We start from the raw sequence: 27,273 nt of genomic DNA, 5'->3' as shown, positions 1-27,273 counted from the left end.
CCTCCCCGACGGCTGCTCCGTGTCCTGGGAATCGCCGCCGTTTTGCTCAAGTCGGGATTTTCCAGCAGGAAACGTGAACTTTGGAGGCCGCCTACCCTTTTGCGGCCCACGGATCCTTAAGATTATTAAATCCGTGGGTTTGGCGCTGCTATGGAGCCGGACGGATTTAGGACGAGGGGAAAGGGAAGTTTTTAGGCGCGTTCTTGCTTTTTAACAGCCGCTTTGCCACCTTTTTTGTGTGAAAACACGCGCGCCTGAATTCCCCTGGCTCCGGGACAAGCGTGGATCCGAGAGCTCCTGCGGTCTGAGGCACGCTCGTTCCCTTCAACGCCGTGTTTGTGGGAAGCGCTTGGCTCTGTCGTGTTTACCAACAGCACGGGAGGAAAATGAAAAATAAACACCCGCAACCTCAAATTGCCGGAACAAATCGGGATGAAACGCCGCCCGGCTCCCGGCTGGCAGAGGCTTCGGAAGGGGAGGGTTAGCGGCTCGGCGAGGGATCGTCTACCCTGCGCTCGTTAGGCTTCGTCCTGAGCGCAGAGAGGAGTACGTTAAGTACGGTTGTTCTGGATACCCTGCGCAGCCGGAACGTTATCTCCGGTCACCTCTTAAAATCCTTTTAATTCTCGAGAAATGTCCCTAATTTGCGCCGTGGTGTTTCTGGTGAAGATGTGGAGAGAAGAAGGAAAAAAAAGAAGAGGAGGAAGCTCTCAAGGTGAATATGGAGGAGCTGTAATATTACCTGACCTTAAAAAAGGAGCATTTCGCCCTTCTGTCGTCCTCCGACCGCAGATGGCAAGCACAAGCCTCACGAATTTCTGTCCCCCCTGAAGCCCGGGATTTCTGCAGATTTCACTCCGGGACGGCGAGCGGCTCCGTTTCCGACGCGCGCCGGAGAGCCGCCTCCGCCAGCCGTGTTCTCGGCCCCGCGTCCTCCTCCGTGCCACGCTGCCGCGTTCGCATCCTCCGGTTACGGTCCCCCTTCGCTCTCGCGGCTCCAGCACGCATCAGAGCCCGAAGCCCGGACGTGGATTTGCCTTCCCAGGTGGTTGCGAGGGTTTACCTGCCCCGGCGTAGCCGGAGCGGATGCGGGCGGCACGCACGCGTGTTTCTTCCCCCGGCCTCACCCCTCGGAAAACCACCCGCTTTGGATGTGACGACGAGGCGTCCTTGTTTTTCACCGGGTTCAACTGCCATCACCTGCCTCGCCAGCAGGTGAATCTTTAATCTGGCTCGGGGAGGGGGGGGGGGGGCGAGCGGGGATTTTTACATCCCGCGGAAGCTGCGGCGCAGCTGCGTTTTTAAGTGAAAACGGGGCGGTGCTGCGGATTGCCGTCCCCGCGGCTCAGCCTGACGGGCTCCGCGCGGAGGAGCGTGGTCGGAGCCAAGGACAGGAGCTGTTCTCCTACGCTAACCGGGCGTCGCGCTCGTCGCAACCATCCGCGGTCTGGGGAAAAAAAAACAAACAAACAAACAACAAAACCAACCCCACGCTTCCACTTTTCGCCCTGTTTTGAAGTAAAAATCATTCCGGTTTCTGCCATTTCCAAACCCTCGCTGCGAGCGGAGTAGTTCAGCTGGAAGGGACCTGCGGGGATCGTCCCGTCCAGCTGCCTGACGGTCATCGAGGGCGTCGCCGGGATGCGGCTCCTCTCCCAATCTATACCTCCGTCCCAGGCGCGGAGTCGCCGCTTGCTCTCGTTAATTTTCGTGCCGTCGACGATCACCCAATGCTCTGACCTATCCGCGTCCCTCCGCGCGGCCTCTCGTCCCTCCGGAGAGCCGACAGCACCTCCCGGTTTAATATCGGCAGCGAACCGGTGCGTTAACTCCTGCCTCCAGATCATCGGCAGAGATATTGAACGGGGCCGGCCCCAGCCAGACGTACCCCCCCGCCTCCGCCGCGACCCTCGGCTCGGCCGGGACCCCCTCGTCTCGCAGCCGGCGTTCACCCTCGCTGCCCGCAACGCCTCCCGGCCTGCAAAAGTGACGTCGGTCGTAATTATTGGTCAAAAGGAGATCTGCTCCCCGAGCAAATCCCTGGAGGCAAACCCCCCCCCCGTTGCATCTTTCGTCAAACCTCATTTTAAAGAGGAAATAAATTAAATCTGACGTCACTCGCCAGACGGAGAAGTTCGCTTTCAATTATTTTTTTTTTTCTTTAATTAGTTTGGATTATACTCGCGATTGCGGAAATGAGATTTCCGGCGGCGGGAATAGCGCTTTGGGTGGAAACTGATCCCGCCGTGGGACCGGAGGACGGATTCGGGCTTCTCTGCATCCCCAGCCTGTTCGCTGTAACCGCAAATACGTTTCCGAACCCCGGATTGGGTTGGGTGTCTAATTTTATTTTTTCCATAGCTCTTCTGTGCCGTGTCTGAATTAACCAGAAATTCTCGTTTCTTGCGTAAGAGCGACGCTTTTCCGCACAAATTGCCCGTTTAACTTGAATGAGTCTCCGGACCATTTAGGTGCTGGATTTCGACGCTTCCCTGCCCGCTTCCAGCAGGATGTTTTGGCTTAACCCGCGTCGCCGGAGTTACGTTTGCCGGAAGCTGAAGCAAGTGCGAGACGACTTTAAATCGATTTCAACGTCTGCGCACAAAAATCACTCCTGGAACTGGTATAAAACCACTTCAGTTGGAGAATAAAACCCCCACTTTCCACGTGGACCGGATAACGGCGCGCTGTCTGCTTCTGCCCAGCCCCCGGGAACAGTCAGTGCTCGCGCCGTGAGGACGATGGATCTTGTTCCTAAAGCCTCCGGCTTCGCAAAGCCCGCCGGGCTTGGGGTCGTCAGCGTGCTCTCGGTTCGTTAGCGAGGGCTTTGCTCTGGGTAACGTGCCCCGCGCGAGCGAGCGCGTGCGGACAGCTGCCTGTACCTAACCCTAATTTCCCTTTTCTGTGCCCGGTTTGGGGGCTCTTCCAGGAGCCGCGGCAGCTCCGGCTGAGACGAGCTCTCTGGCGACAGGACCCCCCTCCCGCCGCCCGCTGTGAAAGATGTCGACTCCGGATCCTCCGATGGGAGGAACGCCTCGGCCGGGGCCCTCTCCGGGGCCGGGCCCGTCTCCGGGCGCCATGTTGGGACCCAGCCCGGGACCCTCTCCCGGCTCTGCGCACAGTATGATGGGACCCAGCCCCGGACCGCCCTCGGCAGGACACCCGCTGCCGCCTCAGGGGCCGGGGGGCTACGCTCAGGACAACATGCATCAGATGCACAAGGTGAGGGGGGGCTTCGGAGGCTGCCGCCGGGCACCGCCGTCTGGCAGCACTGAAAAAATAGGTGCCGCTTCGGTGGGACGAGGAAGAACGGTTTAGGTAGCTTAGTTTCCCTGTTAATTTGTTTTTTGGGGGGGGGGGATGCTCACGCATCGTATTTCTCTTGAGACGGAAAGTCTGAGAAGTTGACAATTTATCTCGGAGTTGAGTTTACGCGACTTGCTTACCACAAATATCAGGGTATCGTACCCGTCTCTTCAGCTCGCTTCTGGATCGCGAGTGGGGGCTGAGGAGCTTAATTCCCAAATAAGGAAGGAGAGCGAAACGTCTAATAAAGGTTTTCTCGCTGGGAATTTGGAGCTCAGGGAAAACAAGCCTCTCCCCTCCCTTTCCGTTTCTACCATCGAAGCGTTTGGGGTTTTTTTGTTTCATTTCATCGTCTAAACCCCCTTTTTCTCAGTTTTTTTCGATCCTCTTCAGCATCATCAGCTGAAAGACCTGGGGAAAAACCCACACGGGCAAAGCGTTTAAGCGATTTCAAGTCTCTCTTGACATCCCCTCGTGCTTATTCCCCTCGCCACCATTAAACGCGGGTGGCTTGCTGTGGCGTGCGGTATTTTGCCAGCAGATGGGTTTTCACTTGGGGGAGGTTGTTGGCAGCGTCTGGAGGCGCACGCTGCGAGTGGCCGATCCTTCGTGCCTTTGGAGCGCGTCTCGCCTCCGCGCAGCCGGCATCGCGCGCTGCAGCCGCCTGTTGCTCGGCTGTCGGCGGTCTCCGGGAACGGTGTAGCCGGGTCTTTGATTTTTGGGGTATTGCTTTTCTCCCGCAGCCCATGGACTCCATGCACGAGAAGGGAATAACCGACGATCCTCGCTACAGCCAGATGAAAGGGATGGGAATGCGGCCCGGCGGGCACGCGGGAATGGGTCCTCCTCCGAGCCCGATGGATCAACACTCGCAAGGTTGGTTCCTTCAAGAAAAAAATAATCCTTTTGTGGGGACGGGGCTGTGGATCGGTCTGGAGCTCCCAGAGCGTCTGTGGCTCTTTGCTTCCCTCTTCTATTTGCACGGGCGTGGGACGTCCATTAGGATAGTCGTGAAAACGAGTGAAGAATCGCATGAGAAGGTCAAACTGGGGGAAGGACCGTCTGTCCCTCCTCCCTGCCGAGATCGGTGTGGCCTCGTACGCCGAGCGCACCGTTCCCACACAGCTGCTCACGTCCAGGAACTTTGCTTGCTTTAAATCGTTGATTTTGGGGAAGGATTTAGCACTCCGGGGGTTCCCAGGTTTAAAGCAGGTGCAGGCTCCGCTGGGGAGGAGAAGTTTTCTGTGTTGTTTCTTCTTTCTTTTGACTCAGTCTTCCCGTCCCCGTCGCTGCGAGCGCCTTGCTCCCGTCTAACTGGCTCTCTCCCTCCAGGTTACCCTTCTCCGCTCGGCGGCTCCGAGCACGCCTCGAGTCCGGTTCCGGCCAACGGTCCGTCCTCTGGCCCTCAGATGTCCTCGGGCCCCGGAGGAGTCCCCTTGGATGGCACTGACCCCCAAGCGCTGGGGCAGCAGAACCGGGGCCCGACCCCTTTTAACCAGAACCAGCTGCACCAGCTGCGAGCTCAGATCATGGCCTACAAGATGCTGGCCAGAGGCCAGCCCCTCCCCGACCACCTTCAGATGGCGGTGCAGGGGAAGCGACCCATGCCTGGAATGCAGCAGCAAATGCCGACACTACCTCCGCCCTCCGTGTCCGGGACAGGACCAGTGCAAGGACCAGTGCAAGGGCCTGGACCGGGACCGACACCTCCAAACTATAACAGACCTCACGGTGAGCGCTTCTTCGCCGGCTCGGGAGGGACTGGCCTTCCTCCTGGCGGCGGGAGGGTGTTTTACCCCGGTTTATCACAGAATCGTAGAATGGTTTGGGTGGGAAAGGACCCCTAAAGGTCACCTAGTCCAGCCCCCCTGCCGTGGGCAGGGACATCTTCAACTAGATCAGGTTGCTCAGAGCCCTGTCCAACCCGACCTTGAATGTTTCCAGGGATGGGGCATCCACCACCTCTCTGGGCAACCTGTGCCGGTGCTTCACCACCCTCAGCGTGAAAAATTTCTTCCTTATATTTAGTCTAAATCTACCCCCTTTAGTTTAAAGCCATTCCCCCTTGTCCTGTCGCAACAGGCCTTGCTAAAAAGTCTGTCCCCATCTTTATCAGCCCCCTTTCAGTACTGACGGGCTGCAAGAAGGTCTCCCCGGAGCCTTCCCTTCTCCAGGCTGAACAACCCCAACTCTCTCAGCCTTGACCCGGTCTGGCAGGTTTGACCCTCGCCGCTGCCCTGGTGTCGCCCAGTTTGGGTTTTCCGTTTGCGCGTCTCATAGCCCGTCCCATTCGTGGCCGTTAGCTTGCCAGGGGCTGGGACTTCGGATTCATCCCACCCGGCTGCTGTCGAAGCAGCGAGGCGGGGAGACTCCTCCGGGCGGTTTGGGGTGCGGGAGGGCTGATTCGTCCCCCCGGCGCCGTCTCCGCTGGCCAGCGGGGCACGCGTGGGGGGGGGTTACGTGCTTGCAAAAAGGCGTACGTGCTGGTCAGGCTCTCCTAAGCGGAAGGGTAAGCTCCTGGTAGACGCACGCAAAGATCCAACATCTTAATGTGTTTTGTTTTGGTTTTTTCCCTTCTTTTTTTCCCTTTTTGCCTTTTCTTTGGCCCTGCTGCAGGTATAGGAGGGCCTAACATGCCCCCTCCCGGACCCTCAGGAGTTCCCCCAGGAATGCCTGGGCAACCCCCCGGCGGCCCCCCCAAGCCCTGGCCGGAAGGTGAGACCCAGGGCTCGTTGGCAGCAAACCTGCCTTAAACCGTGACGCGGAACCGTGAGCTCGTTTGGGGCTGGCGGTTAACGAAGTCATGCGCCGGGGCTGGGGGGGAGAAAGCCCGCCGTCGGTGCTCCGTGCCGCTGCGGTGGAAGGAGCTTGGAGATTTCTGGTTAAAATCCTCTAAATGGCGACCGAGCTCTCTGAAGAGCTGGTTTAATCAGCGTGTTCTTCCGCTCGAGCTTTATGAGGCTGCGTGCGTGCTTCCTGAGCCGGCCGTTCAAAGTTTAATGGCCTCATCTGGGGAGGGAAGGCCGTTGGGTTTATTTGCTGCTGGGTTTATGGCGTGGCAGAGAGGCGGTGGCTTCAGGTGAGAGGGAAGCCGGTGAGCTGTGCCGAAGTCGGGCTTCGCGTACACAGAGCTGCTTCCCTTGACACGGGGAGGGAACTCGGAGGATATTTTTCCTCGCCGCTTTCTCGACAGCGCTCTGGTTCGTTTTTCCGCAGGACCAATGGCAAATGCTGCAGCCCCCACTAGCACACCTCAGAAACTGATTCCTCCCCAGCCCACCGGCCGGCCCTCGCCAGCCCCGCCGGCGGTGCCTCCCGCGGCGTCGCCCGTGATGCCGCCCCAGACGCAGTCTCCCGGGCAGCCAGCCCAGCCGGCCCCCATGGTGCAGCTCCACCAGAAGCAGAACCGGATCACGCCCATCCAGAAACCCAGAGGACTCGACCCGGTGGAAATCCTGCAGGAGAGGGAGTACAGGTAGGGGCCATGGTGTGATTCGGGTTACGGGGTCTGGAGCGGCTCGCTCTTCACTCTCCTCACACCACCGGTACCTTCGTCCTCTTGAGGCACGCCTTAACGATTCCCCGTCCTGCTTTACCTCTCGTTAACGTGCGACGTGCAGAGATCTGGAGGGACAAGGGGGTGGGGGGGGGGGTTTCCTTGGAGCTTCTCAAGGCACCTCCCGAAATCTCGTCCCTCCCGCTTTCCAGGGATTGCCCCCACCGACATTTTATTAGAGACGGCGGGTGCCTGTCCGCTGGGGGGGGAGCCCCTCTGCTGTGCCAGCTGATTAGAGCAGAGTTAAAACTCCGGATGCCGAGCAGCCGCTCAGCTGCCGAGAGCCTCCGTCTCACTTGAGATAAGGCCTCCAGAAACCAGAGCTGTGCTTGGCAGCTTCTCCTCAGGAGAGGAGCGAAAGTGAATTTGTTGTGCTGGTCCCTGCCTGCCGTGAAATCCCGTCTCCTTCCTCTGCAGGCTGCAGGCTCGCATTGCTCACAGGATCCAAGAGCTGGAAAACCTTCCTGGCTCCCTGGCTGGTGACCTGAGAACCAAAGCTACCATTGAACTTAAAGCACTAAGGCTGCTTAATTTTCAGCGACAGGTAAGCTGTCTGTCCAAGGAAATCTGCTTTATTAACTCGCTGTGTGGGGGAGCACGGAACTCGCGCTGTTCTGATGCTTCGCAGCATCGCCCGTGGAATTAATTCTCTTTTTCTTAACCTGAATCTCTCCAAAAGCTGCGTCAGGAAGTCGTGGTGTGCATGAGGCGAGACACGGCCTTGGAAACGGCCCTGAACGCCAAGGCGTACAAGCGCAGCAAGCGGCAGTCCCTGCGCGAGGCTCGCATCACCGAGAAGCTGGAGAAGCAGCAGAAGATTGAGCAAGAGCGGAAACGCAGGCAGAAGCACCAGGTCAGCTGCGACGTGCTGAACGTCCCGTTTTCAGGGGCGCCGGAGGAATTGGGCGGCTGGAGTTCGCAGGGCTGGACTTTTTTAGGGAATTCCCTTTTTTTTTTTTTAGGGGATTAGAGAAAGATCCTCTTTGGCCTGGGTGATCGTTGTTTGGCCTGGGTGATCGTTGTTTGGCCTGGGTGATCGTTGTTTGGCCTGGGTGATCGTTGTTTGGCCTGGGTGATCGTTGTTTGGCCTGGGTGATCGTCGTAGGTCCCCTCCAACCGAAATACTCTATTCTATTAAATACAAGAGGAGTCACTCTCACTTAGCTTACGGCGTTAGATGTATTAACTTAGCAGAACACCTGAGTGCACGAGTCCTGACGCTGCCTGTTTGCCGTTTCCTTTTCCCCGCAGGAATACCTCAATAGCATCCTCCAGCACGCTAAAGATTTCAAGGAATACCATCGCTCCGTCACGGGCAAAATTCAAAAGCTGACCAAGGCAGTGGCTACTTACCATGCCAACACGGAGCGCGAGCAGAAGAAGGAAAACGAGAGGATCGAGAAGGAGAGAATGCGCCGTTTGATGGTAAGGAGTGGCACGGGAAGCAGTTTGTGTGCGTGCACGCGACATAGCGCGTGCGCGTGATGAGCTGCTGCATACTCGGGGCGCGCGCAGAGGGCTCGCCTCGCTTCGCAGGGTGTTAACCATCCTCCTTTCCTTAGGCTGAAGATGAGGAAGGATACCGCAAGCTCATCGATCAGAAGAAGGACAAGCGCTTGGCCTACCTGCTGCAGCAGACGGACGAGTACGTAGCCAACCTGACGGAGCTGGTGCGGCAGCACAAGGCCGCGCAGGTGGCCAAGGAGAAGAAGAAGAAAAAGAAAAAGAAGGTGAGTCGAAAGCGAAGCGTCCCGGGGGGGGGGGGGGGCCGGAATGACGTCTTTGCAGAGGCGCTGATGGTGTCGTTTCCTTCGGCGCTGGGTCGCGAACAACCGTCTTCCTCCTCTTTCAGAAGGCAGAGAATGCAGAAGGGCAGACTCCGGCGATCGGACCAGATGGCGAGGTAAGCCCAATAATCTTACTTCGTGCCGTGCCAGGTAGGGTAGGAAACGTCAGCCACGTGCTGAAAAGGCCCGTTACAATCCTCCCCGCTGCAAGGCCGCCGCCGATGATGAGATCTAATGCAGCGGGCGGCTAAATTGAGACTTCCTAAAATAGATCTTACGCCAGGATGGAAAGAGAGATCTCTCTGCCCATCCTTGACGGGAATCGTTTTCTCAGGCAGGCTCCAGACCTGCCGCAGGGGAGGGCGGTTCGGTGTTTGGGGGGACCTGGGGGGATTGGTTTCCCCCCCCAGCACACCTCCTGTCTGAGCTTGGGCGGGTCGGTCGGGTTGGGATTCGTGTCGCCTACCGAGGGATCCACGGGGATTCGTGTCACCTACCGAGGGATCCACGGGGATTCGTGTCACCTACCGAGGGATCCACGGGGATTCGTGTCGCCTACCGAGGGATCACTCTGCACGCGCGAGCGGTCCCGGTGATGCGCCGGCATCAACCCTGTGCGTTGAACCTCGTGTGCTCGGCACTTTGCAAAACCCCTTGCGAGCAGAAGAGCTTTTTAGGTGATATTTCAAATGAATCGTTCCTGGATGAACGAAGCTTGGCATCTGAACGCGCCTTCCCACGCAAAGATTCTTAATGTCTACACTGATTTTTCAAAGCAAAATGCTAAATCTTGTCAGCTTTCGAGCTTTGCCCGTCCTCTGGTGACGCGGTATTTCAAGCAGTCGGCCATTTTGTTCTTCCCAGTGGTTGTTGCGGTGGTCCTGGGGTGGGTTTGGTCGAAGCGGTAGATGTTGATGTAAATGCAAGCTCTGTTTCGAGGCAGAAAAACCAAAATACTGACCCGCAGCCTGACTTTGATTCCTCAGCCGCTGGACGAGACGAGCCAAATGAGCGACCTCCCTGTCAAAGTGATCCACGTGGAGAGCGGCAAGATCCTCACCGGCACCGATGCCCCGAAGGCGGGGCAGCTGGAAGCCTGGCTGGAGATGAACCCCGGGTAGGTCCCGGGGTGGGGGGCGACGATGGGAGATCGCCTCTGGCCCCCCCCGTGCCTCTGATCAGCGGCACGCCGGAGCCGGAAGGGGAATGGGGAGCTCCGGCCGTGCGCTGGGACTGTGCCCGTAGCGATGCCTGTTGGGGGGGGCCGGGATCGATGTTCGGTACGGGATCGGGGGGGGGGGAGGAAAGCGCTTGGCCGGGGCCCAAACCTCGGGAAGCACAGGGAGCTGGAAGCAGCGGGGCTGCGGATCGGGAAGGAAAGATTTCATCAGCCTCCCCCTGTGCAGCCACTAAAATTACGTGGGAAAGGCTTGCAGGAGGCTTGGTGGGTGGTCCCGGGCGCAGGCGCTCGGGCTCGTGCGCTTTCCCGAGAGCGCGTGTGAAAACTTGAACTAAGTGAGGGGAAAAAATAAATGAATAAGCGTTTTATTTAACAAAAAAAAAAAAAAAAAAAAATTTAAAAAAATTCCTAATACCGATAACAAAACCCGAGTTTTAATGCAAGGGTTCCTAGAACGTCGCTGGTCTTGTGCTGTGTGTAGAGTGCTGTTGGTAGCAGATTTGCAATTAAATATTAATATTTGTGTTTAATTAGATATGAAGTAGCTCCGAGATCTGACAGTGAAGAAAGTGGGTCAGAAGAGGAGGAGGAGGTAAGGAGAAATACCACCGGTCTCCCTTACGCTTTGGTATTCTAAATATTTCTGAGAGAATAGGAAACAGCCGTACGCACCGCACTAAGCTCATCTCAACAATTACTTTTTCCAGCACGGGTCTGTGTCGGTGTCAGTCGGCTCAGATACGTCTATTTGGGATAAACCAAAAAAACCCCCGTAAAGAAAGCCAGGGGCGGCGAGGAGATGGCGAGCTCAGTTCGTTAGCTGCCCGGTTTTCTTCCCAGATATTTCTCACGTAACCCTTGGGGTGTTCGGAAGCAAACAGCGTGCGACTGTGCTTCTGGTAGCTTCTGTCTTGGTTAGCGGACGCGCCCGCGCAGGCGCAGTCTTGGTCTGCGAGCTCCCGGGGCAGCGAGCGCTTCCCCTGGGGGTTTTCAGAGCCGTTGTTGTCCGCAGGCCCGGTCACTCCTGAGCGCGGCTGAGCAGGTTTTGCTGCCGTTTCCATCGTGTAAACGAGAATAAGCGGCTTTGTGCTCAGAAAGGTGCGCTTCGTGTCTCCTGGCAGGAGGAGGAAGAGGAGCAACCGCAACCTGCCCAGCCTGCCCTGCCTGTGGAGGAGAAGAAAAAGATCCCCGATCCAGACAGCGACGACGTCTCAGAAGTGGATGCCAGGCACATTATCGAGTGAGCCCTGCCTCTTAACCCGCTCCCGCGGCGTGCCGTCTTCCGTTTCGGAGTCACTTGTGTGAATCTCGCGTGCTTTCTGTCAAAGGAGCGGAATTCGGCGGGCGGTATTTGCTCTGCGCTCGGGTTTTGAGAGCAGTCTTTCCAAAATGAGACCTGATTTGGCACGTATCGGGGAAAATTAACCACCCCGGGACTGATGGGGCTCCCCAGGAGTGTTCTCCAAAGGGATCATCTTTCTTATCTCCAGTTTTTTTTCCATTTCCCCCCGCCCCAGGAACGCTAAGCAAGATGTTGACGATGAATACGGGGTGTCTCAAGCTCTGGCGAGGGGCCTGCAGTCGTACTACGCCGTGGCCCACGCGGTCACCGAGAGGGTGGACAAGCAGTCCACGCTGATGGTCAATGGAGTCCTCAAGCAGTACCAGGTGAGAGGCCGCGGAAGGGAGCGCCTGCCGTACCGTACGGCCCCGCCGTACGTGGGCACCCGGTCTCTGGCGGTGCCGCCAGGAGGTTTCGGCGGGAGGCACCGAGGTTCGGGCTGTGCCGAGACGCTCCCGGTAGCGAGAAAACGGGGAGCTGAGGGCGGAGCCAGCGGCTCTGTCTGGTGCGAGGCAACGAGCCAGGCTCGCTCGCTGCTCAAAACAAAGAACGTCGGCTCCCTGCGCGTGTGTCCGTGGTCCCGAGAGGAGAGGAATACGTCAGTGCCAGTGGCTGGCTTTGAATAATTAACATGGGGATCTTTAATAGTGTATAGGGACTTCATCTACATAATGCATAAGATGGGGGGTGGAGCGTGCGGGTCGTTAGCGCATCTGATAACGCGACTCCTCTGCCCGCAGTCTGATGGTTTTTTTTCTTTTCTTTCCTTTTTTCGATCCCTCCTTTTTCCCCCCGAAGATCAAAGGTTTGGAGTGGCTGGTGTCCTTGTACAACAACAACCTGAACGGCATCCTGGCAGATGAAATGGGTCTGGGCAAAACCATCCAGACCATCGCTTTAATCACATACCTCATGGAGCACAAACGGATCAACGGACCCTTCCTCATTATAGTACCTCTCTCGTAAGTGCGCTGCCTGAATTCGTCACCCCTCCCAGCCCTGCACAGCGCAGAAAAGGCTTGGCCTGGCGTCGGTGCCGGCTCCAGGCCTCTGCGGTGTGATTCCCCGTTGCGCAAGGGCCAGTTTTACCGTTTCTCTTTCTTTCTTTTTTTTTCTTTCCCCCCACCCCCCCCAGAACTCTGTCGAATTGGGCGTACGAGTTTGACAAATGGGCTCCTTCTGTGGTGAAGGTCTCATACAAGGCAAGTGCCGGCGTTACTTTTACACGCGCCTACCGGGCTCCTTTGGCCGCTCGTTTCGTGAGGATTCCTTGGATGCCAGTTTGCCTTTTCCTCCTTCCAGTCCAACAATATTTCCATTATCCCACGGAAGCCGGGACGCTTCCTGGCGCTAAATCGATGAAATCCACATTTGTTTTTCATTCCTTAACGGCCGAAGGAATCCAGCTGCTACCGTCCGCACAAATGCTCTCGCTGCCTTTCTGTAACCGGAACAATTGTTCCATGTGGATAATAACTACTCCCACCACCTCTCTTCTCCTGGAAATTATGTTCTGGTTTAACGTTTCTGTTTGAAATTCTTTTTCCAGGGCTCTCCAGCAGCAAGACGGGCATTCGTACCTCAGCTCCGAAGCGGGAAATTCAATGTCTTGCTCACTACTTACGAATATATCATCAAAGATAAGCACATCCTGGCCAAGGTGAGTCCTGCCGGCAGCAGGCAACGGCAGCTCCCTGTTCGGTGTTATTTGGGCTGCGGCAGGAGGAGTGCCCGTCCTCGCTGCGCTCGTGGGCGCTGCGCAGACGTCACCGAGACAGCGCCTGTCAGAAAAATCCTGCCCTCCTAAGTGAGATTTTTATCTCTGGAGGCTCTCGTCGTCACGTGGCAGGAGGCGAGGAGCCGCTGCTTACCCTCAGCAGCCAGAACTGATGTAGCGTTCTTGTTATTTTTGGCTGCGTATCCTGTGAATACAGCAAACCTTTCCCCCCCTCCCCCCCCCCTTTTAATAAAGCAATTCATAGGACGATGAATATTTATTAGAACCCCTACGAGATCGTCATTGCCCTTCTGCCCTAGCTGAGCGGTGGAGGGTTGTTCCCCGTACTCAGCCAGCAGCCACGGGGCGAAGATGAAATGTTGATGGGTTGGAAAGGTGGTGCCGTTTCGGAAGCAGGCAGACAGTGCGCCAAGCCAAAGCCCCGGGTTTAAGGGGTTTAATCTCGCTCACAGTTAGCTCTGCAGCACCGCTTACCTCGGCGAGCGGGGTCTGCCTGGGTTGCAGGATGCGTTGAAGCTGATGTGTCTTCCCTCGGCAAGGCTTCCAAGGGAACCGTCTTCTCTCTCCCTTTGTATTGCGGAGAGTTAAACACCGTTTGATTTGTTAATGGCCAAAAAGCTCGAGAAATATTGAAATTCCCCACAGCTGGCATCAGTCTCTGCCAGCTGTTTGGCGTTAGCGTTCTTCCTTTCTCCCCGCTCCTTCCGTGTCCGTCTCCGAGCCAGAGACGCAAAGCGCTCCTGATGGGAGCAGTTCCTGGGTGGGACCTTAGGAAAAGTTAAGAGCGGGTTTCCACAATCCCGGCTAGCTTGGATCCCTCCTGGACGCCTCCGGAGGGATGTTGGTGCGATGCTGCGGTGGAGGGAGCCGCCGTCCCTTGCCCACGCCGCCCTTCTCCTTCCCGCAGATCCGCTGGAAGTACATGATCGTGGACGAGGGCCACAGAATGAAGAACCACCACTGCAAGCTCACCCAGGTCCTCAACACGCACTACGTGGCTCCGCGCCGTTTGCTGCTGACGGGAACCCCGCTGCAGAACAAGCTCCCGGAGCTGTGGGCCCTGCTCAATTTCCTCCTGCCGACCATCTTCAAGAGCTGCAGCACGTTCGAGCAGTGGTTTAACGCTCCTTTTGCCATGACGGGAGAGAAGGTACGGCAGGAAGCCGGGTGGTGGCCGTTGCGGCTCAGGGACGCGGGGGGTCAGGGCTGCCGTCGGCCGCCGGGCGTTTTGGGTGGCTTGCGTTTGTAAACGCTCGCCAAAAAGAAAAAAAAATCTCTTAATTCCCACTGGCAAGGTGCAGAGCACCGTCCTGTAAAGTGTCATTTCTTTGGGATGGGTTTTACTGGAAAGATTGGAAAATACGGAGCGTTAACTGAGTACTGGAAACGAGGGTGGGTAGATGGTTCTCCCGGCGCTGAGATACCTGAGCGTTGGTGGGAGAGGCTGGCTGGGCTCTTGCTAGTGCGGTTCTCAAACGGTGAAGCTGCTGTCGGTGCCGTCGCTAATGGCTCTGGAGCTGTTTGAAGTGACTCCTGTTGAGTCGCAGTAGCTGAGGTTTTGCAGAGCAGGTTATCAGGCAGCTGGGGGAAGAGAAGCGAGCCCGAAGTTAAAAAAAAAATCAGTGCAGAAACCTCAGACTGCGATGATGACATCAGAGAGACTTTCGGTATCCCAGTTCCGTCGCCTGCGGAGCGATGTGTCGCTGTGCTTTACCCTGACGCTGGGAATCTCGCCGCCGTTGAGGGACGCTGACGGGGGAGGGGACTTCCAGGGGTCCTTGTGTTAACGGTTCCCTTTCCTGGTGACGCAGGTGGACCTGAACGAAGAAGAAACCATCCTGATCATTCGGCGTTTGCACAAAGTGCTGCGCCCCTTCCTGCTGCGGAGGCTGAAGAAGGAAGTCGAAGCGCAGCTGCCTGAAAAGGTAACGGCCGGGAGAAACTGTCCCGCTCTTCCCCCGTCTCGGTGTGTTCGTGGAGCTTTATTCAGCTCCACGAAGAGGTGGCCGGGTTGATTCCCCTGAGGACGGGGGACTCGGGGTCTCCCCGGGCTTTAGAAGCGGATGAATTTGTGCCACGCTTCAGAAGGATCCAGCGTCTCGGGGTTTTTGGAGGTGCTCGCTCGCATCGCCTCGGGAATTAACCTCTCCTCGGTCCTTGCAGGTGGAGTACGTGATCAAGTGTGACATGTCCGCTCTGCAGAGGGTCCTCTACAGGCACATGCAGGCCAAGGGGGTGCTCCTCACGGATGGCTCCGAGAAGGACAAAAAGGTCTGGCCACCGAAGTCCCTGCTTTTGGCCGATTCCTCCGCTGTCGGAGTGGGGCTGGAAACGCCTCCGGGGACCGGGGTGTCTGTTCTGGTCCCCGGCTGCTGCAACAACAGATAGAGCAAAAAAAAAAAAACAAACCCTTTTACAAGCAAAGCAAGAAGTCCTGGAGGGACGGGGTCGGAGCAGTGGGCCAGCGCCCCGCTCGGGCGGATGGGCTGCCTCGGGGTGGCGGGTTGGCCCTGGGCCAGCGCAAACCCCTCGCCCGTCCAGGCGAGCCGTGAGGACTGTGGCGGGTGTAATCCTGCGGCTGCCAGGAAACCCAGGGAGGCCACCGACTTGCTTTTCAAAGCGATCAGGAAGTCAAATGGCAATTAATTAGGGGGGGGGGGGGGGGAAATAAAATTAAAAAGACGCTTTGGTCTGAACTAAAAGCTGGAGGTGAAAAATGCCCTGTTCGTCAGCTCCGCTCCCCCAGAGCAGCTGGCTCTTCAGCAGCCTTTGCTCCTTAGACTCCTCAAGGTGACTTTTAACGTCTGTACTAAAACCTTGAACTTCGCCCCTCGCTAACTGGGGCGAGCCTGGCTGCCCACCCAGGCAGTCCCGCTCCGGGCAGCGCTGCTGGCTGCGGGTCCAGTGCCTCTAAGACACAGCTCCAGCTAGATCTGGGCAGCGCGGGAGCCTCGGGGCTGTGAACCCCCATCCGAATACTCCCGGAATATTCCTCAGGGACACCTGGATCGCTGATGCAGTCAGTAAACTTAAATTGACGTGTCTCATTTGCGCAGGGTAAAGGCGGTACGAAAACCTTGATGAACACGATCATGCAGCTGCGGAAGATCTGTAACCACCCCTACATGTTTCAGCATATAGAGGTAACGTGGGCTCAGGGCTGGCACGCGCGGTTGATCGCACGCTCTCCGGAAACGTGGAAAACCGTTCCGTCCCCCTCCTAAACGGAGACAAACCGAACGGCTCGTGTGGCTGCGGCACGGACTGAGCGTTAACAACCTGGCCGCTTGGCCGGCCAAGCGTCAGCCCTCAGCGTGGCACTGTGCCGACCAGGCTTCCTTCGACACGCTCCTTTTTGCCACCCAAAACGCTCTGAAATCTGTTCAAGCGAGCTCGGTGAAGCAGTATCGCCTAAAAAGAGCGAGACGGGGTCTGTCCCTTCAGGCTGATCTCTTTGGGCCCGAAACGCTCCGCGTCGGCAGCAGGGCGTTGCCGTCTGACGCCAGGCAGAGCTTTTAAAATCGCTCCGTTCCCGCTCCTCCTTCCCCAGGCACTTCGGGACCAGTCCTGCCTGCCGTCACCGGTCCTCCCTGCCCGGCCCCGAGGGCTGGTTCTCTTCCAGGGCGGTTCCAGGACTTTGTTGGATTTATTTGTGTGCGAGGACAGTTTCTGACACCGTTCCTCTTTTCTGATTGCAGGAATCCTTTTCCGAGCACTTGGGGTTCACGGGAGGTATCGTGCAAGGGTAAGTAGGGTATTTCAGAGTTACAACAAGTGGGGATATTTGTGTCTTTTCCTTGTGAGGTGGTTTATCGGTGCGTGGTAAATGAACCGGCGATACTGTCGTGAGCACTGATAATCCTTATGCGAGGGAGACGCTGTGTTTTTAGCGCCGGATCCTTATTTCCCTCTTCTCTTCCCTCCCAGCCTGGATTTATACCGTGCCTCGGGCAAATTTGAGCTCCTCGACAGAATTCTCCCCAAACTGCGAGCCACCAACCACAAGGTGCTGCTCTTCTGCCAGATGACCTCCCTCATGACCATCATGGAAGACTATTTTGCTTATCGCGGATTCAAATACCTCAGGCTGGACGGTGAGTGCCTCTGACGCGCGGGGACGGCAGCCGCCCCTCTGTTACTTACGGCTCGTGGTGAGGATAAACCCCTCGCGTGGGGCCGAGCAGCGAGGTAAGCTCCTGCGGGTTCACCGACCCGGCATCTCTCGCAAGGGAAAGAGGTCCGAAACAAACAGCGCGTCGTAAAGCAATTAACCCTGCTTGCAGGACGCAGATTAAAGCAATAAACCTTGCAGCATGCAGGATAAAAGATATAAAGTGCGGCCTTTGGCTTTATACATTATCATCGGCTGCTGCTTCAGTTTTCATTTTTTAAATTCAGCCGACCTACTATTTAATTCTGGAACCCTGAAGGATGCTGTCGAGGGCCAGGTGGCCTATAACATCATTAAAATAACGTAACTATAAATGAATTCGTTGGATTTCCAGGTTTAAGTCGGAAGGCGTGCAGCTTAGTTTGCGCCCAAACCTAATCTAGTAGAAAAGGAAAGTCAATTCACCGTTTTCGGTTGGAATAAATGACTGAATGCCTGTAAAGATGCCCGCGAAGCCGTGGGGCTGCTGAAGGCTGCGCGGGCCCGAACCCTCTTTGCCAGCAGAGCGCGGTGCGAACTCTTTAAAGAGTCGACCTCCTGAGAGAAGCGTTAAGCTGCTGGGAGGGTGAGGTGCAGAACGAGACCGAAGCAGTTGTTTAAACCGAGGTTTCTCCCTCCCAATCGGTCTCTCGGAGCTGTTTGCTCCTTCGGTCGCAACGTTTAACGACTTCCAGCACGGGATGGGTGTTAGCGCGGCGGCGTGCTCGCGGCCGGCGCCTCACCCGGCCCTTTCCGCTCGGAGCCGGGCAGTAACTCGCCCTGCGCGCCCCTTCCCCCAGCACGAGCGGGGAGAGTCACCGCCCCGCGGCACAGCCGGAGCCGAGGCATTTACACGCCACGACCGGCGTGAGCGTGAGCGTCTCTTTAACGGTTCCCTGTGAAGCAGGGTGAGCTCACCTCGCACCCGGAGCATCCCCAGCTCTCCCTGGGCTTGTGCGGAGCCCTTGCGTGGCTTACGGAGCTGCGTTTCTCTAAAGAGAGCGGAAGGAGGATGGTTTTGGGGAGGACGGGCTGGGAGAGACCCTCGCGTATGGCTGAGCTCGGTCTCCTGCTGCTGCCAACCTCGTGTAATGACCCCGGCCCCAAACGTACCAAACGCCGCCTTAAAACCAGCCGCGTTCCCGGTACCGCTGTCCCGAGCTCGGGGAGATCTTCTGATCCGCTCGCGGACGGCCCAGACGCCAAGTCGGGCCGGCAGCGCCCGCCCGCTTTAGCCGTTCCTCTCCCTTTCGCCCTTTCTCTCAAGTCTTTCTACCGAAAGCAGCCGCACGCCCCCCTGCCCTGCCTCGCGCTGGGCTGCACGCGCCCTGCCACGGCGTCCTTTCACAGGACGCGCGCCCGCGCCCGACCGGCCTCTCCCTTCCCCGCTGGAGCCCGTCGTTCCTGGCGGCCGGCGCTGTGCCCGCGAGCATCCCGGGCGCCGCGGCGTCGGTACCCGAAGTGCCTCTTCCGAGCTCCTGTGCTCCCTCCGGACGGTGGGCAGCCCCCCTGCAGACACTGCGGAGCCCCTCGCCCTCCCGCCCCGCCAGATCTCGTGACCGTCGCCTGCGCGTAGCCCGGGGCAGGAGTAACCCTTCCTCTCTGTTTTTAGGAACCACTAAGGCGGAAGACCGGGGCATGTTGTTAAAGACTTTCAATGAGCCAGGCTCCGAGTACTTCATTTTTTTGCTGAGCACTCGGGCTGGCGGGCTGGGTCTGAACCTCCAGTCTGCCGATACTGTGATTATCTTTGACAGCGACTGGAACCCTCACCAGGTAAAAAACCAACCAACCAACACAAAAACACCAACCAACCAACCAACCAAACAAACAAAAAAAAAGCGAGCGAAATGGATGGAGAAGACGGCTCCGTCCGCGCCGTCTCTCTCGCGTGCCTAGAAGAGCACCGCGCTCGCTCTCGAGTGTTAGCACCTCTCCGAGACGCGCAGCCGGTGCTGGCGGTCCAAGCCTGACGATGAAGACCCTCCGCCCAAACGCTGCCGTTTCCGTCCGCCCGCCGCAGCGTCGTAGCCGCGGCCCCGGGACGAGAGCCAGCGGTGTAGTCTTGCGCAAGAACCCGGGCGTTTGCCCTCCCGGCTGCGAGCGGGGCTTGGTTCTGGCGGGTGAGGCAGGCTGGAGGAAAAGCCGAGAGCCTTGTGCAGCTGCAGCTAAATGAATCATTGCGCTGGCAGTAAACCTTTAAAGATTATCTCTGCCAGCAGCTGAGGTCAGAGAGCCCTTCCTCCTCCCAGCATGAGCCGAGGCGTTGGAAACTCTGCCGTCCTCCGAGCCCGGTGCCGGCGGAGACCCGCAGGCGCGCTCCCGGTGACGGACGGCCCGCCAGAGGCAGAGAGCCGTCCCCAAATTCTGGCTGCGATTCTCCACGTGGTCGTTTTGTTTTGGTTTTGGGTTCCCCCCCACACACACACGTGCGCTCGTTCTCCTAAGGAGCGAGCAGCCACCAGTACCAATCGTTTCCGTTAACTGAATTCCCTGCGAGCATACCATAGTCCTCGGGGATCGCTGAGAGCGTTCAGGGTGCAGCCTGCCTCTCCCACGAGGCGTTTTAAGAGGATAAAAGCGTGTTTTATCTCGGCGGGAGCTGGCTGTAAATCACTCGGCAAACGATGCGCGCTTCCCCGGCAGGACCTGCAGGCGCAAGACCGAGCGCACCGCATCGGGCAGCAGAACGAAGTGCGCGTTCTCCGGCTCTGCACCGTCAACAGCGTGGAGGAGAAGATCCTTGCCGCCGCCAAATACAAGCTGAATGTTGATCAGAAGGTTATCCAAGCCGGCATGTTTGACCAGAAGTCCTCGAGCCACGAGCGAAGAGCCTTCCTCCAGGCTATCTTGGAGCACGAGGAGCAGGACGAGGTAAGGGGCAGCGCAGGCAGCTTCCTCCTACTCCAGAGCGCGAATGGCGAACGTGTGGCTGGCTTTGCTCCACTGCTCTGTGCGTCCTCGAGGCCAAGGGCGTGGGGGCTAGAAGGAAAAAGGAGCATGAACACTTGTTTCTATTTGAAGTGAATTTTTAGCGTCGGTGAAAGGTGCCGGATTGACAGCCCTGGAGACTGAAGTCCTCTATTTATCCACAGAACAGATACAGCGCGGGCAGCGGCAGTGGCAGTGCAAGCTTCCCCCACACTGCCTCAACCCTGTGCCTGAACGCTGAGTTGGAGGAACCACCTCTAAAGGTGAGAGGGGTTGTTCAGTCTCCACGCCCATTCAATCCTCGGCCTTGCTGCTGAGACTGCCAACGCACGTGCCAGCTCTGACGGTGATTCTTTGCACCGTGGATAACCTGTCCGCTAGAAACTGGACTGAGGCCACCCAAAAACACATCTTTCACGGGCAACCGAACAAGCGTCGGATGGTAACGATGTTCGGTGCTGTGCTCCGAGCGGACGAACTGCCGCGCCGCCTTCTCTCGCCATTGAATCGGGGATTTAAAATCTTGCAGGAAGAAGACGAAGTCCCCGACGACGAAACGGTCAACCAGATGATTGCGCGGCACGAAGAGGAGTTTGACCTTTTCATGGTGAGCATGAGGCACAGGCTGCGGAGGAGGAGTGGTGCCCGCTGTTCTTCCGAGTAGCAGCTAAAACGGTCTCTCTAACAGAAATCAGCTGAGAGTGCTTAACGAAGCCGTGACTCGTTCAACAGGTAAAACAAAACTGTAGAGCAGGGGCTCAAAGTCAGGACGTTCCCGGCTCCGGTAAGGGACGAGCTCGGGGGGGAGCCGGAGGAGAGGGGCCGAGCTTCCCGCTGCGGGAAGGAGGAAATGGGGCCGGCGGGCGCGTGCCCGTGTGCCAGGACCCCCGTCCCCGAGCAAAAAGCTGCTTCCCCACCCAAAAGAGCTCCGGCCCGAGAAAACTGTTGGAGATGGGACAAGGAGCGTTTGAAACGGAGGAAAGGCTCCTCGTAAAGGAGACCACCCAACTCTGAGCCCCGTTTGAGGGTTCAGGGTCTCGCGGGCGGCACCAGTTTGGTTAAACCGTCAGCGAGAACAGGACGGTGGTGCAAGGCCGGGTGTCTCTCGCCCAGAGCTCGCATCTCCCCAAAATGGCAGCCCCGTCAGCTCTGCCGGCGCACGCTTAACTTCCGTGCCCGACGCGCCAGCCCGCGGTCCTCAAAGGGCTTCGGTAGCGGCAGACTTGCCTGGAGAAGGCTGGTGGAGAGAGGAGAGCTCCCCGGCCCCGGCGGGGCAGCCGGCTTAACGAGGTCTGACCTGCCGCCGCTCTGCTTCCGGTGAGCGCGCCGCGTTTCTCCCCGTTTGCGGCCGGCGGGGTTTGTTTTACACAGCCTCTACCGAGCTGCGACGAGCCGGTAGCTACCGAAACACCTCCGGCTCCTCGCGTGGTTCCTCCAGCCACGCACACCGGGCGGTCGGAGGGCGGCGTCACCCCCTCCCCGGTGTCACCACGGCCCTGTGCCGGCTCAGATATCCCCCAGCCGAAACCTGCCCCGTCCTCCGGCTGTCTAGAGGCCGTGCCGGTCCTGCAGCACCCCGTGTTCCTCCGAGGACGCCCCGAGGCGTTAGGGACGTAGCGGCCGCCCCCCGCTGTGGCTTTGCCGGCAGCCCCACAGCAAAACCCCTCTTCTTCCAGCGCATGGACCTGGACCGCAGGCGGGAGGAGGCGCGAAACCCCAAGCGCAAACCGCGCCTGATGGAGGAGGATGAGCTGCCGTCTTGGATCATCAAGGATGATGCCGAGGTGGAGAGGTTGACGTGTGAGGAGGAGGAGGAAAAGATGTTTGGGCGAGGCTCGCGGCACCGTAAGGAGGTGGACTACAGCGACTCGCTGACGGAAAAGCAGTGGCTCAAGGTATACATGGTACAGCATCGTTCTCCAATGGCCTTCTCAAACCTCTGCTTCAGCGCTCGGGTCCCTCCCTCTGCGCCAGAGCAAATGCCTGGGGCTGCAGCCGCCCGCCCCGTTCGACCGCGCGGTTAAAACCGCCCCGTGCCGCAGAGCTCTCCAAAGCGGCTTCGTTTCGACCCCAAAACGTGGCCCGACCCCGAGGCGTCCCGGCACGAGCCCGCGCCGTAGCCGAGGGTTGCTCTTAACGAGGCTGGGCGGACTCTGAACATCCGCATCCGCCGCCGGCAGGCGTGGTTGCGAGCAGGAGGAGGAAAATACAATGATAATTATATTGAGGCCGGCGTATTGAGCTCCCTGGGCTGGAGAGGCTGCCGACGCTATGCCCGGTCTCTCCGGGGCCTCGTTTCTCCCCACCCCGCAATTACCCGTTCAGTGAGGGACCTTCATGGTCGCCCCAAAGCCGTCCCCGTGGCCGAGCCCTCGAGCGGGGCCCTTACAGAGCCTCCGTTCCCGGGAACCGAACCCCAAGTCGCGTCCCCAGCCCGTTGAGGTCCGGAAGCGCGGCGTTGCCGTGGGCTGACGGCACAGGGGGGAAGCTGCTCGCCGCTCGCTGGAGCCCCTCGGCCGTGTGTGTCCGGCCGAGGTGGGTTAAGCAAGTGCTGGCTGAGCGGGCAGTGCCAGCAGCCCGGTGGGGACGTCCCCCGGCACGCAGAGCCGTGAAGCCCCCCCCCCCCCCCCCGTGGCAGCCCCCCGCGGCAGCCGGGAGCCTCCGTGCTAGCGGATCCTGTGTTGCTCCCCTGGGCAGGCGATCGAGGAGGGCACGCTGGAGGAGATCGAGGAGGAGGTGCGCCAGAAAAAATCCTCCCGTAAACGCAAGCGGGACACGGACGTCGGCTCCGCCACTCCCACCACCAGCACCCGCAGCCGGGATAAGGATGATGATAGCAAAAAGCAGAAGAAGCGCGGCAGGCCGCCGGCGGAGAAACTCTCCCCAAACCCCCCCAACCTCACCAAAAAAATGAAGAAGATCGTGGATGCCGTCATCAAGTATAAGGACAGGTAAGAGAAGCGGGGGCGGGCGCCCGGCTCTCGCCACACGGCGCCGGCTGCGCTCTCCTAACGAGAGCCTGAACCCCGGCCAGGGAGCCGGCGCTGCCGCCGGTTTGATCCCTGCGGCTCTTGGGTGGCCGCCGACCCGCTCTTGGCTCCGCGGGGGCAGCCGAGGTTTGCAGAGCGCTGGGAAGATCAAACGGGCCGAGCGCCGCACGCGTGGCCAGCTGGCGGCTTCGTCTAGTGGGCTGGGAGCAAGGAATTAATTAATTGGGCTGCGGAGGGCAGTTTCTGCCGCTGTCTCGGGTGAACTGAGGCCTGGCTCCTGCCCGGCGTGGCCGTAGGCTGCAAAACTCACCCCGTCCCTCTCGGGGCAGCCGTCCCGGCACAGGGTGGTTGCTATTGGCTTGTCCCGCGGGTCGCAGTCCGCCCGGGGCTGTTCCGTCCGGTGCTGTCGGGCGTTCCCGGCGCCGCACTTTGCCGTTCGGGCGCCCGCGGCGCAGCGGTTGGTGCTTCACGTGGAGGAGCGGCTGTTTAAATCCCCCAGACCCCTCTCGGGGAGGCTCCGGGCTCCGCTGCCGGGACACACGCACGCACGTTGTCCCCGTGCCAGCGCTGCCGAGAGGAGGAAGGACGGGTGGGAACAGCTCTGCCGCAGCTGCGTCCGGCGGCGCAGCCGGCTGCCGGGCGCTCGCCTTTGACGCGCGGTTTCTCTTTGTAGTAGTAGTGGACGGCAGCTCAGCGAAGTCTTCATCCAGCTGCCTTCCCGCAAGGAGCTGCCGGAATACTACGAGCTCATCCGCAAGCCCGTCGACTTCAAGAAAATCAAGGTAACGCCGCCCGAGTCACGCCGCGGTCGGATCCGTCCCCCTCCGCCGCGCTTCACCGTGCCGGCGCGGTCAGCCTTGACATCAGCCGCGGCAGCGGCCACGTGGACGCCTCCACCCCTCCTCCGGGCGTGCCGTGGCTCCGCTGTCCCGTGCCGGCCGCGGGCAGACTGTAGCGTCCGCTGTTCCCGTCGGTGTTCGGGGAGAAAGCCGGAGGGCGCCGACCGAAGCCCCTCGTCACCGCCCGGCTCACGAGCGCGGCCGCAGCCTGACCTCGCCCCTTCTCTCCCCACAGGAGCGCATCCGCAACCACAAGTACCGGAGCCTGAACGACCTGGAGAAGGACGTCATGCTGCTGTGCCAGAACGCGCAGACCTTCAACCTGGAGGGCTCTCTGGTAAGGCGCGGCACGGCGCGGCGCGAGCCCCGGAGGGGCCGGGCAGGCGGCGCTCGCTGCCCGCTCCTTGCCCCCCCCCCCCCCTCACCCTGGCGCTGCCCCCCCCCCCCCCAGATCTACGAGGACTCCATCGTCCTGCAGTCCGTCTTCACCAGCGTGAGGCAGAAAATTGAGAAGGAGGAGGAGAGCGAAGGGGAAGACAGTGAGGAGGAGGAGGAAGGAGAAGAGGAAGGATCCGAATCCGAGTGTGAGTCCTCCGCGGCTGTGGGGAGCGGCCGGGGACGGGGGGGGATCGGTCCGGTGGTGGTGGGGGGGGGGGTTGCGGAGCCCGGACCTCCTCCCTCCTGCGGGGCAGGGCCGGCAGCGTGCCTGGGGGAAGCGCACGCTGCCCGCGCCGCTGCCCCGGGGACAGCGGGGACGCCCGGCGCCGGGGTTGGGGGGCGTCACCCCCACCCTTGCTTCCTCGGAGGGGGTGGGGCGGGTGGGTGAAGCCGCAGGCAAAATGCGATGGGTGTGGGGGGGGCGGATCGGGGAGCCGGAGCCGGTGTGGGGTGCCGCTGTGACCCCGTCTCCTCCTCCTCCTCCTCCCCCCCCCCCCCCCCCCGCCGCAGCTCGCTCCGTCAAGGTGAAGATCAAGCTGGGGCGGAAGGAGAAGGCGCAGGACCGGCTGAAGGGCCGCCGGCGCACCAGCCGCGGCTCCCGCGCCAAGCCCGTGGTGAGCGACGACGACAGCGAGGAGGAGCAGGAGGAGGTACGGCCGAGGCCCCAAACCCCCTCCCTCCCTCCTGCCCCCCAATTCCCTCCCTCCTGCCCCCCAAATCCCTCCCTCCTGCCCCCCAAACCACTTCCCTCCTGCCCCCCAAACCCCCTCCCTCCCTCCTCCCCAAATCCCTTCCTCTCCTCCCCCCCCCCCCCCCCCAAACCCCCCCTTTCCCTCCTCCTGCTCCCCCAGACCCCCTCCTCCCACCCCCAACCCCCCTCCCTCCTCCCTCCTCCTGCCCCGAGCCCCCTCCTCACCCCTGACCTCTCCTCCCTCCTTGCAGGATCGCTCCGGCAGCGGCACCGAAGAAGACTAAACCGACATTCCACGGCTCCGGGGCCCCGGCGCCGTCCCCCTCCCCATGTTCCCCCCCCCCCCCCCCGTGTGTCCCCCCGTCCCCCCGCAGCGGAGACGCTGCCCCCCCCCTTAGCTCTAACGGGTAGCAAGGCCGTAGTTCCAGACTCGAGTAAACTGTACAAAACCTCTTCCGTATTTATACTGCCGAGAGCTGTAGGACCCTCCCCGCCCCGTCCCGTCCCCCGTAGCATCTGCCCGCGGCATCGACCGGCGCGGCGTCGACCGGCGGGAAGGCGGCGGAAGGCGAAGGCGCGGTGCCAGCTCTTCCCCCCCCCCCCCAGCGCCAGCGGCGTCCCCTCGCCGTCGTTTTTTAACGGTGGATGCACGCGCCTCGCCCTCCGCTCCCCGGGCGGGAGGGGACCCCGCCGGTTGCGCCGCTCGCCGGGAAGGCGGCGGTGGAGGAGCGCGGCGGCGGGGGAGCGCGGCGGCGGTGGTGGCGGGGGAGCGCGGCGTTGGCTGCGCCTGTCGATGTCACTGGATTTCGAGCAGTAATAAATTAAACCGACGGGACCGGGGGCTGCCTCCGTGGGGTCTCTGCTCGCCTGGGGGGGGGGGGGGGGGGGGGGAGAGCTGTGGGGTCCCCCGGGTGGGGCTGAGGGTCCCGTCCCCACCCCTGAGGCGGCCTCGGGGGGGGTCCGGGTGGGCGCGGAGGAGCCCCTTGGGGGTCGCGGCACCCGCCGATGGCCCCATCACCCCTTCCCCCCCCCCCATGTTTTAGGGGAGAGGCTGGCACCGGGGGGGGGGGGGGGGGCGTTTTGGGGGGGGGGACCTGACACCCCCACACCCCCCCTCAGTGTCACCCTGGCTATCGGGGTGACCCCTCGGCACCCCGGCAGCGCCCGGGGGATGCCCCGGTTCCTCCTCCCGGGGCCGGCAAGAGCCGGGGGGGGGGGGGGGGAGCCGCGGGGGCGAACCCCCCCCCCCCGCCGGGGAAAATCAACGATTAATCCGGCGGCCAACGCCTGGAAACGCTTTAAAACGCTTTAAAAGGCTTTAACGCCGGGGGCGGTGGGGCAGGCACCGGCCTGCGGGGACCCCCCGTCCGTCCGTCCGTCGGTCGGTCGGTCGGCGGGGGGCGGCCGCCGCCGCTCCACCTCCTCTCGTCATACGGAGCCGTTTTGAAAAATCACCCCACGCTAAACCCCACCCCCGCGCGGCCCGTTGAAATGGGGCCGGGCCGGGGCCCCGCCGCCCTCCCGCCGCCGCCGCCGCCGCCGCCGCAGGCCCGTTTGCCCCGGGACCGCCCGTTTCTGGAGGCCGGCGGGGGGGCGGCGGGATGAGGCCCGGGCCGGCGGCCGCGCTGCTGCTGCTGCTGCTGCTGCTGGGGGCGATGGCGGCGGGCGCAGGTCAGGGGGGGTCCCCGGTGGGGCGGGGGAGGTGGGGGGGGGGGGGAGCGGGGAGCAGCGCCGGGGAGTTGGGGGGGGGGGGGGGTCGTGAACTTGACCGACCCCCCGGGAGACCCGCGGGCGAGCGGAGCGGGGGTGGGGGCGGCCCCGGGGATCCCCCGACGGGTGGGGAAGGGGGGGGGGAGGGGGCACGGACGCCTGAGGGGAATGGGCCCACCGGGGCTTGCCCCCCCCCCCACGGGACCCGCTCCTCCCACGGGGCCCGGTCGCGCCCCCCCCCCCCCCCCCCCCCCCCCCAGCCGGGGTCTCCGCTCCCCGCCGGGCCCTCCCGGGCTCCGGGCCGCGCCGCGGGCTCCGCTTCCCGGCGGGGAAACCGAGCGGGGAGGGGGGGGGGGGGGCGCGGCCATGGCGGCGGCTCCCGATCCCCCCCCCCCCGGCTCCGTCCGGGCCGGGGTCCCCGCCGCCATGGCCGCCGCGCTGGGGGGGGGCGGGGGGGGCGGGGAGAGGGAGGTGCGGCCCCGCCCCGCCCCCTCGGCACGGTCAGGGACCAATCGCCGCCCGCGCCCCGCCCCGCCCCGCGGCGGACGCGTTTCCCATTGGCGGCGGAGCGGACTGGCCACCCGGCGGGGACACGCCCCGCTGGCCAATGGGAGC

The 27,273-nt window shown here is 60.8% G+C and overlaps 1 protein-coding gene across 7 annotated transcripts in view; it reads left to right on the top strand.

Moving 5' to 3' along the window:
* Positions 1 to 25,274, top strand: part of SMARCA4 (SWI/SNF related BAF chromatin remodeling complex subunit ATPase 4) — a 30,305-nt gene extending 5,031 nt beyond the window's left edge. The window contains exons 3-36 of one of the 7 annotated variants that reach the window (XM_076360833.1): positions 2,930 to 3,222; positions 4,050 to 4,182; positions 4,639 to 5,037; positions 5,923 to 6,021; positions 6,523 to 6,781; positions 7,280 to 7,406; positions 7,542 to 7,715; positions 8,114 to 8,287; positions 8,425 to 8,592; positions 8,715 to 8,765; positions 9,636 to 9,766; positions 10,364 to 10,421; positions 10,951 to 11,069; positions 11,347 to 11,497; positions 11,970 to 12,133; positions 12,307 to 12,373; positions 12,721 to 12,831; positions 13,817 to 14,059; positions 14,721 to 14,834; positions 15,073 to 15,180; positions 15,966 to 16,052; positions 16,608 to 16,654; positions 16,837 to 17,003; positions 18,672 to 18,835; positions 19,706 to 19,933; positions 20,155 to 20,253; positions 20,520 to 20,597; positions 21,667 to 21,885; positions 22,688 to 22,941; positions 23,654 to 23,762; positions 24,055 to 24,156; positions 24,271 to 24,403; positions 24,768 to 24,907; positions 25,200 to 25,274. In XM_076360833.1, the coding sequence (XP_076216948.1) occupies positions 3,001 to 3,222; positions 4,050 to 4,182; positions 4,639 to 5,037; positions 5,923 to 6,021; positions 6,523 to 6,781; positions 7,280 to 7,406; positions 7,542 to 7,715; positions 8,114 to 8,287; positions 8,425 to 8,592; positions 8,715 to 8,765; positions 9,636 to 9,766; positions 10,364 to 10,421; positions 10,951 to 11,069; positions 11,347 to 11,497; positions 11,970 to 12,133; positions 12,307 to 12,373; positions 12,721 to 12,831; positions 13,817 to 14,059; positions 14,721 to 14,834; positions 15,073 to 15,180; positions 15,966 to 16,052; positions 16,608 to 16,654; positions 16,837 to 17,003; positions 18,672 to 18,835; positions 19,706 to 19,933; positions 20,155 to 20,253; positions 20,520 to 20,597; positions 21,667 to 21,885; positions 22,688 to 22,941; positions 23,654 to 23,762; positions 24,055 to 24,156; positions 24,271 to 24,403; positions 24,768 to 24,907; positions 25,200 to 25,232 (4,932 nt within the window). In that variant the 5' untranslated portion in view covers positions 2,930 to 3,000 and the 3' untranslated portion in view covers positions 25,233 to 25,274. Of the gene's footprint in view, positions 1 to 2,929; positions 3,223 to 4,049; positions 4,183 to 4,638; positions 5,038 to 5,922; positions 6,022 to 6,522; positions 6,782 to 7,279; positions 7,407 to 7,541; positions 7,716 to 8,113; positions 8,288 to 8,424; positions 8,593 to 8,714; positions 8,766 to 9,635; positions 9,767 to 10,363; positions 10,422 to 10,950; positions 11,070 to 11,346; positions 11,498 to 11,969; positions 12,134 to 12,306; positions 12,374 to 12,720; positions 12,832 to 13,816; positions 14,060 to 14,720; positions 14,835 to 15,072; positions 15,181 to 15,965; positions 16,053 to 16,607; positions 16,655 to 16,836; positions 17,004 to 18,671; positions 18,836 to 19,705; positions 19,934 to 20,154; positions 20,254 to 20,519; positions 20,598 to 21,666; positions 21,895 to 22,687; positions 22,942 to 23,653; positions 23,763 to 24,054; positions 24,157 to 24,270; positions 24,404 to 24,767; positions 24,908 to 25,199 lie in introns of all 7 variants that reach the window. The other 6 variants (XM_076360832.1, XM_076360831.1, XM_076360838.1 and 3 more) reach the window with 6 other exon arrangements.
* The last annotated feature ends 1,999 nt before the right edge of the window (positions 25,275 to 27,273 follow it).

The sequence above is a fragment of the Aptenodytes patagonicus genome, chromosome 30, assembly GCF_965638725.1.
Source record: "Aptenodytes patagonicus chromosome 30, bAptPat1.pri.cur, whole genome shotgun sequence".
NCBI classification, from domain to species: Eukaryota; Metazoa; Chordata; class Aves; order Sphenisciformes; family Spheniscidae; genus Aptenodytes; species Aptenodytes patagonicus.
This window is presented reverse-complemented; position numbering and strand designations above follow the sequence as displayed.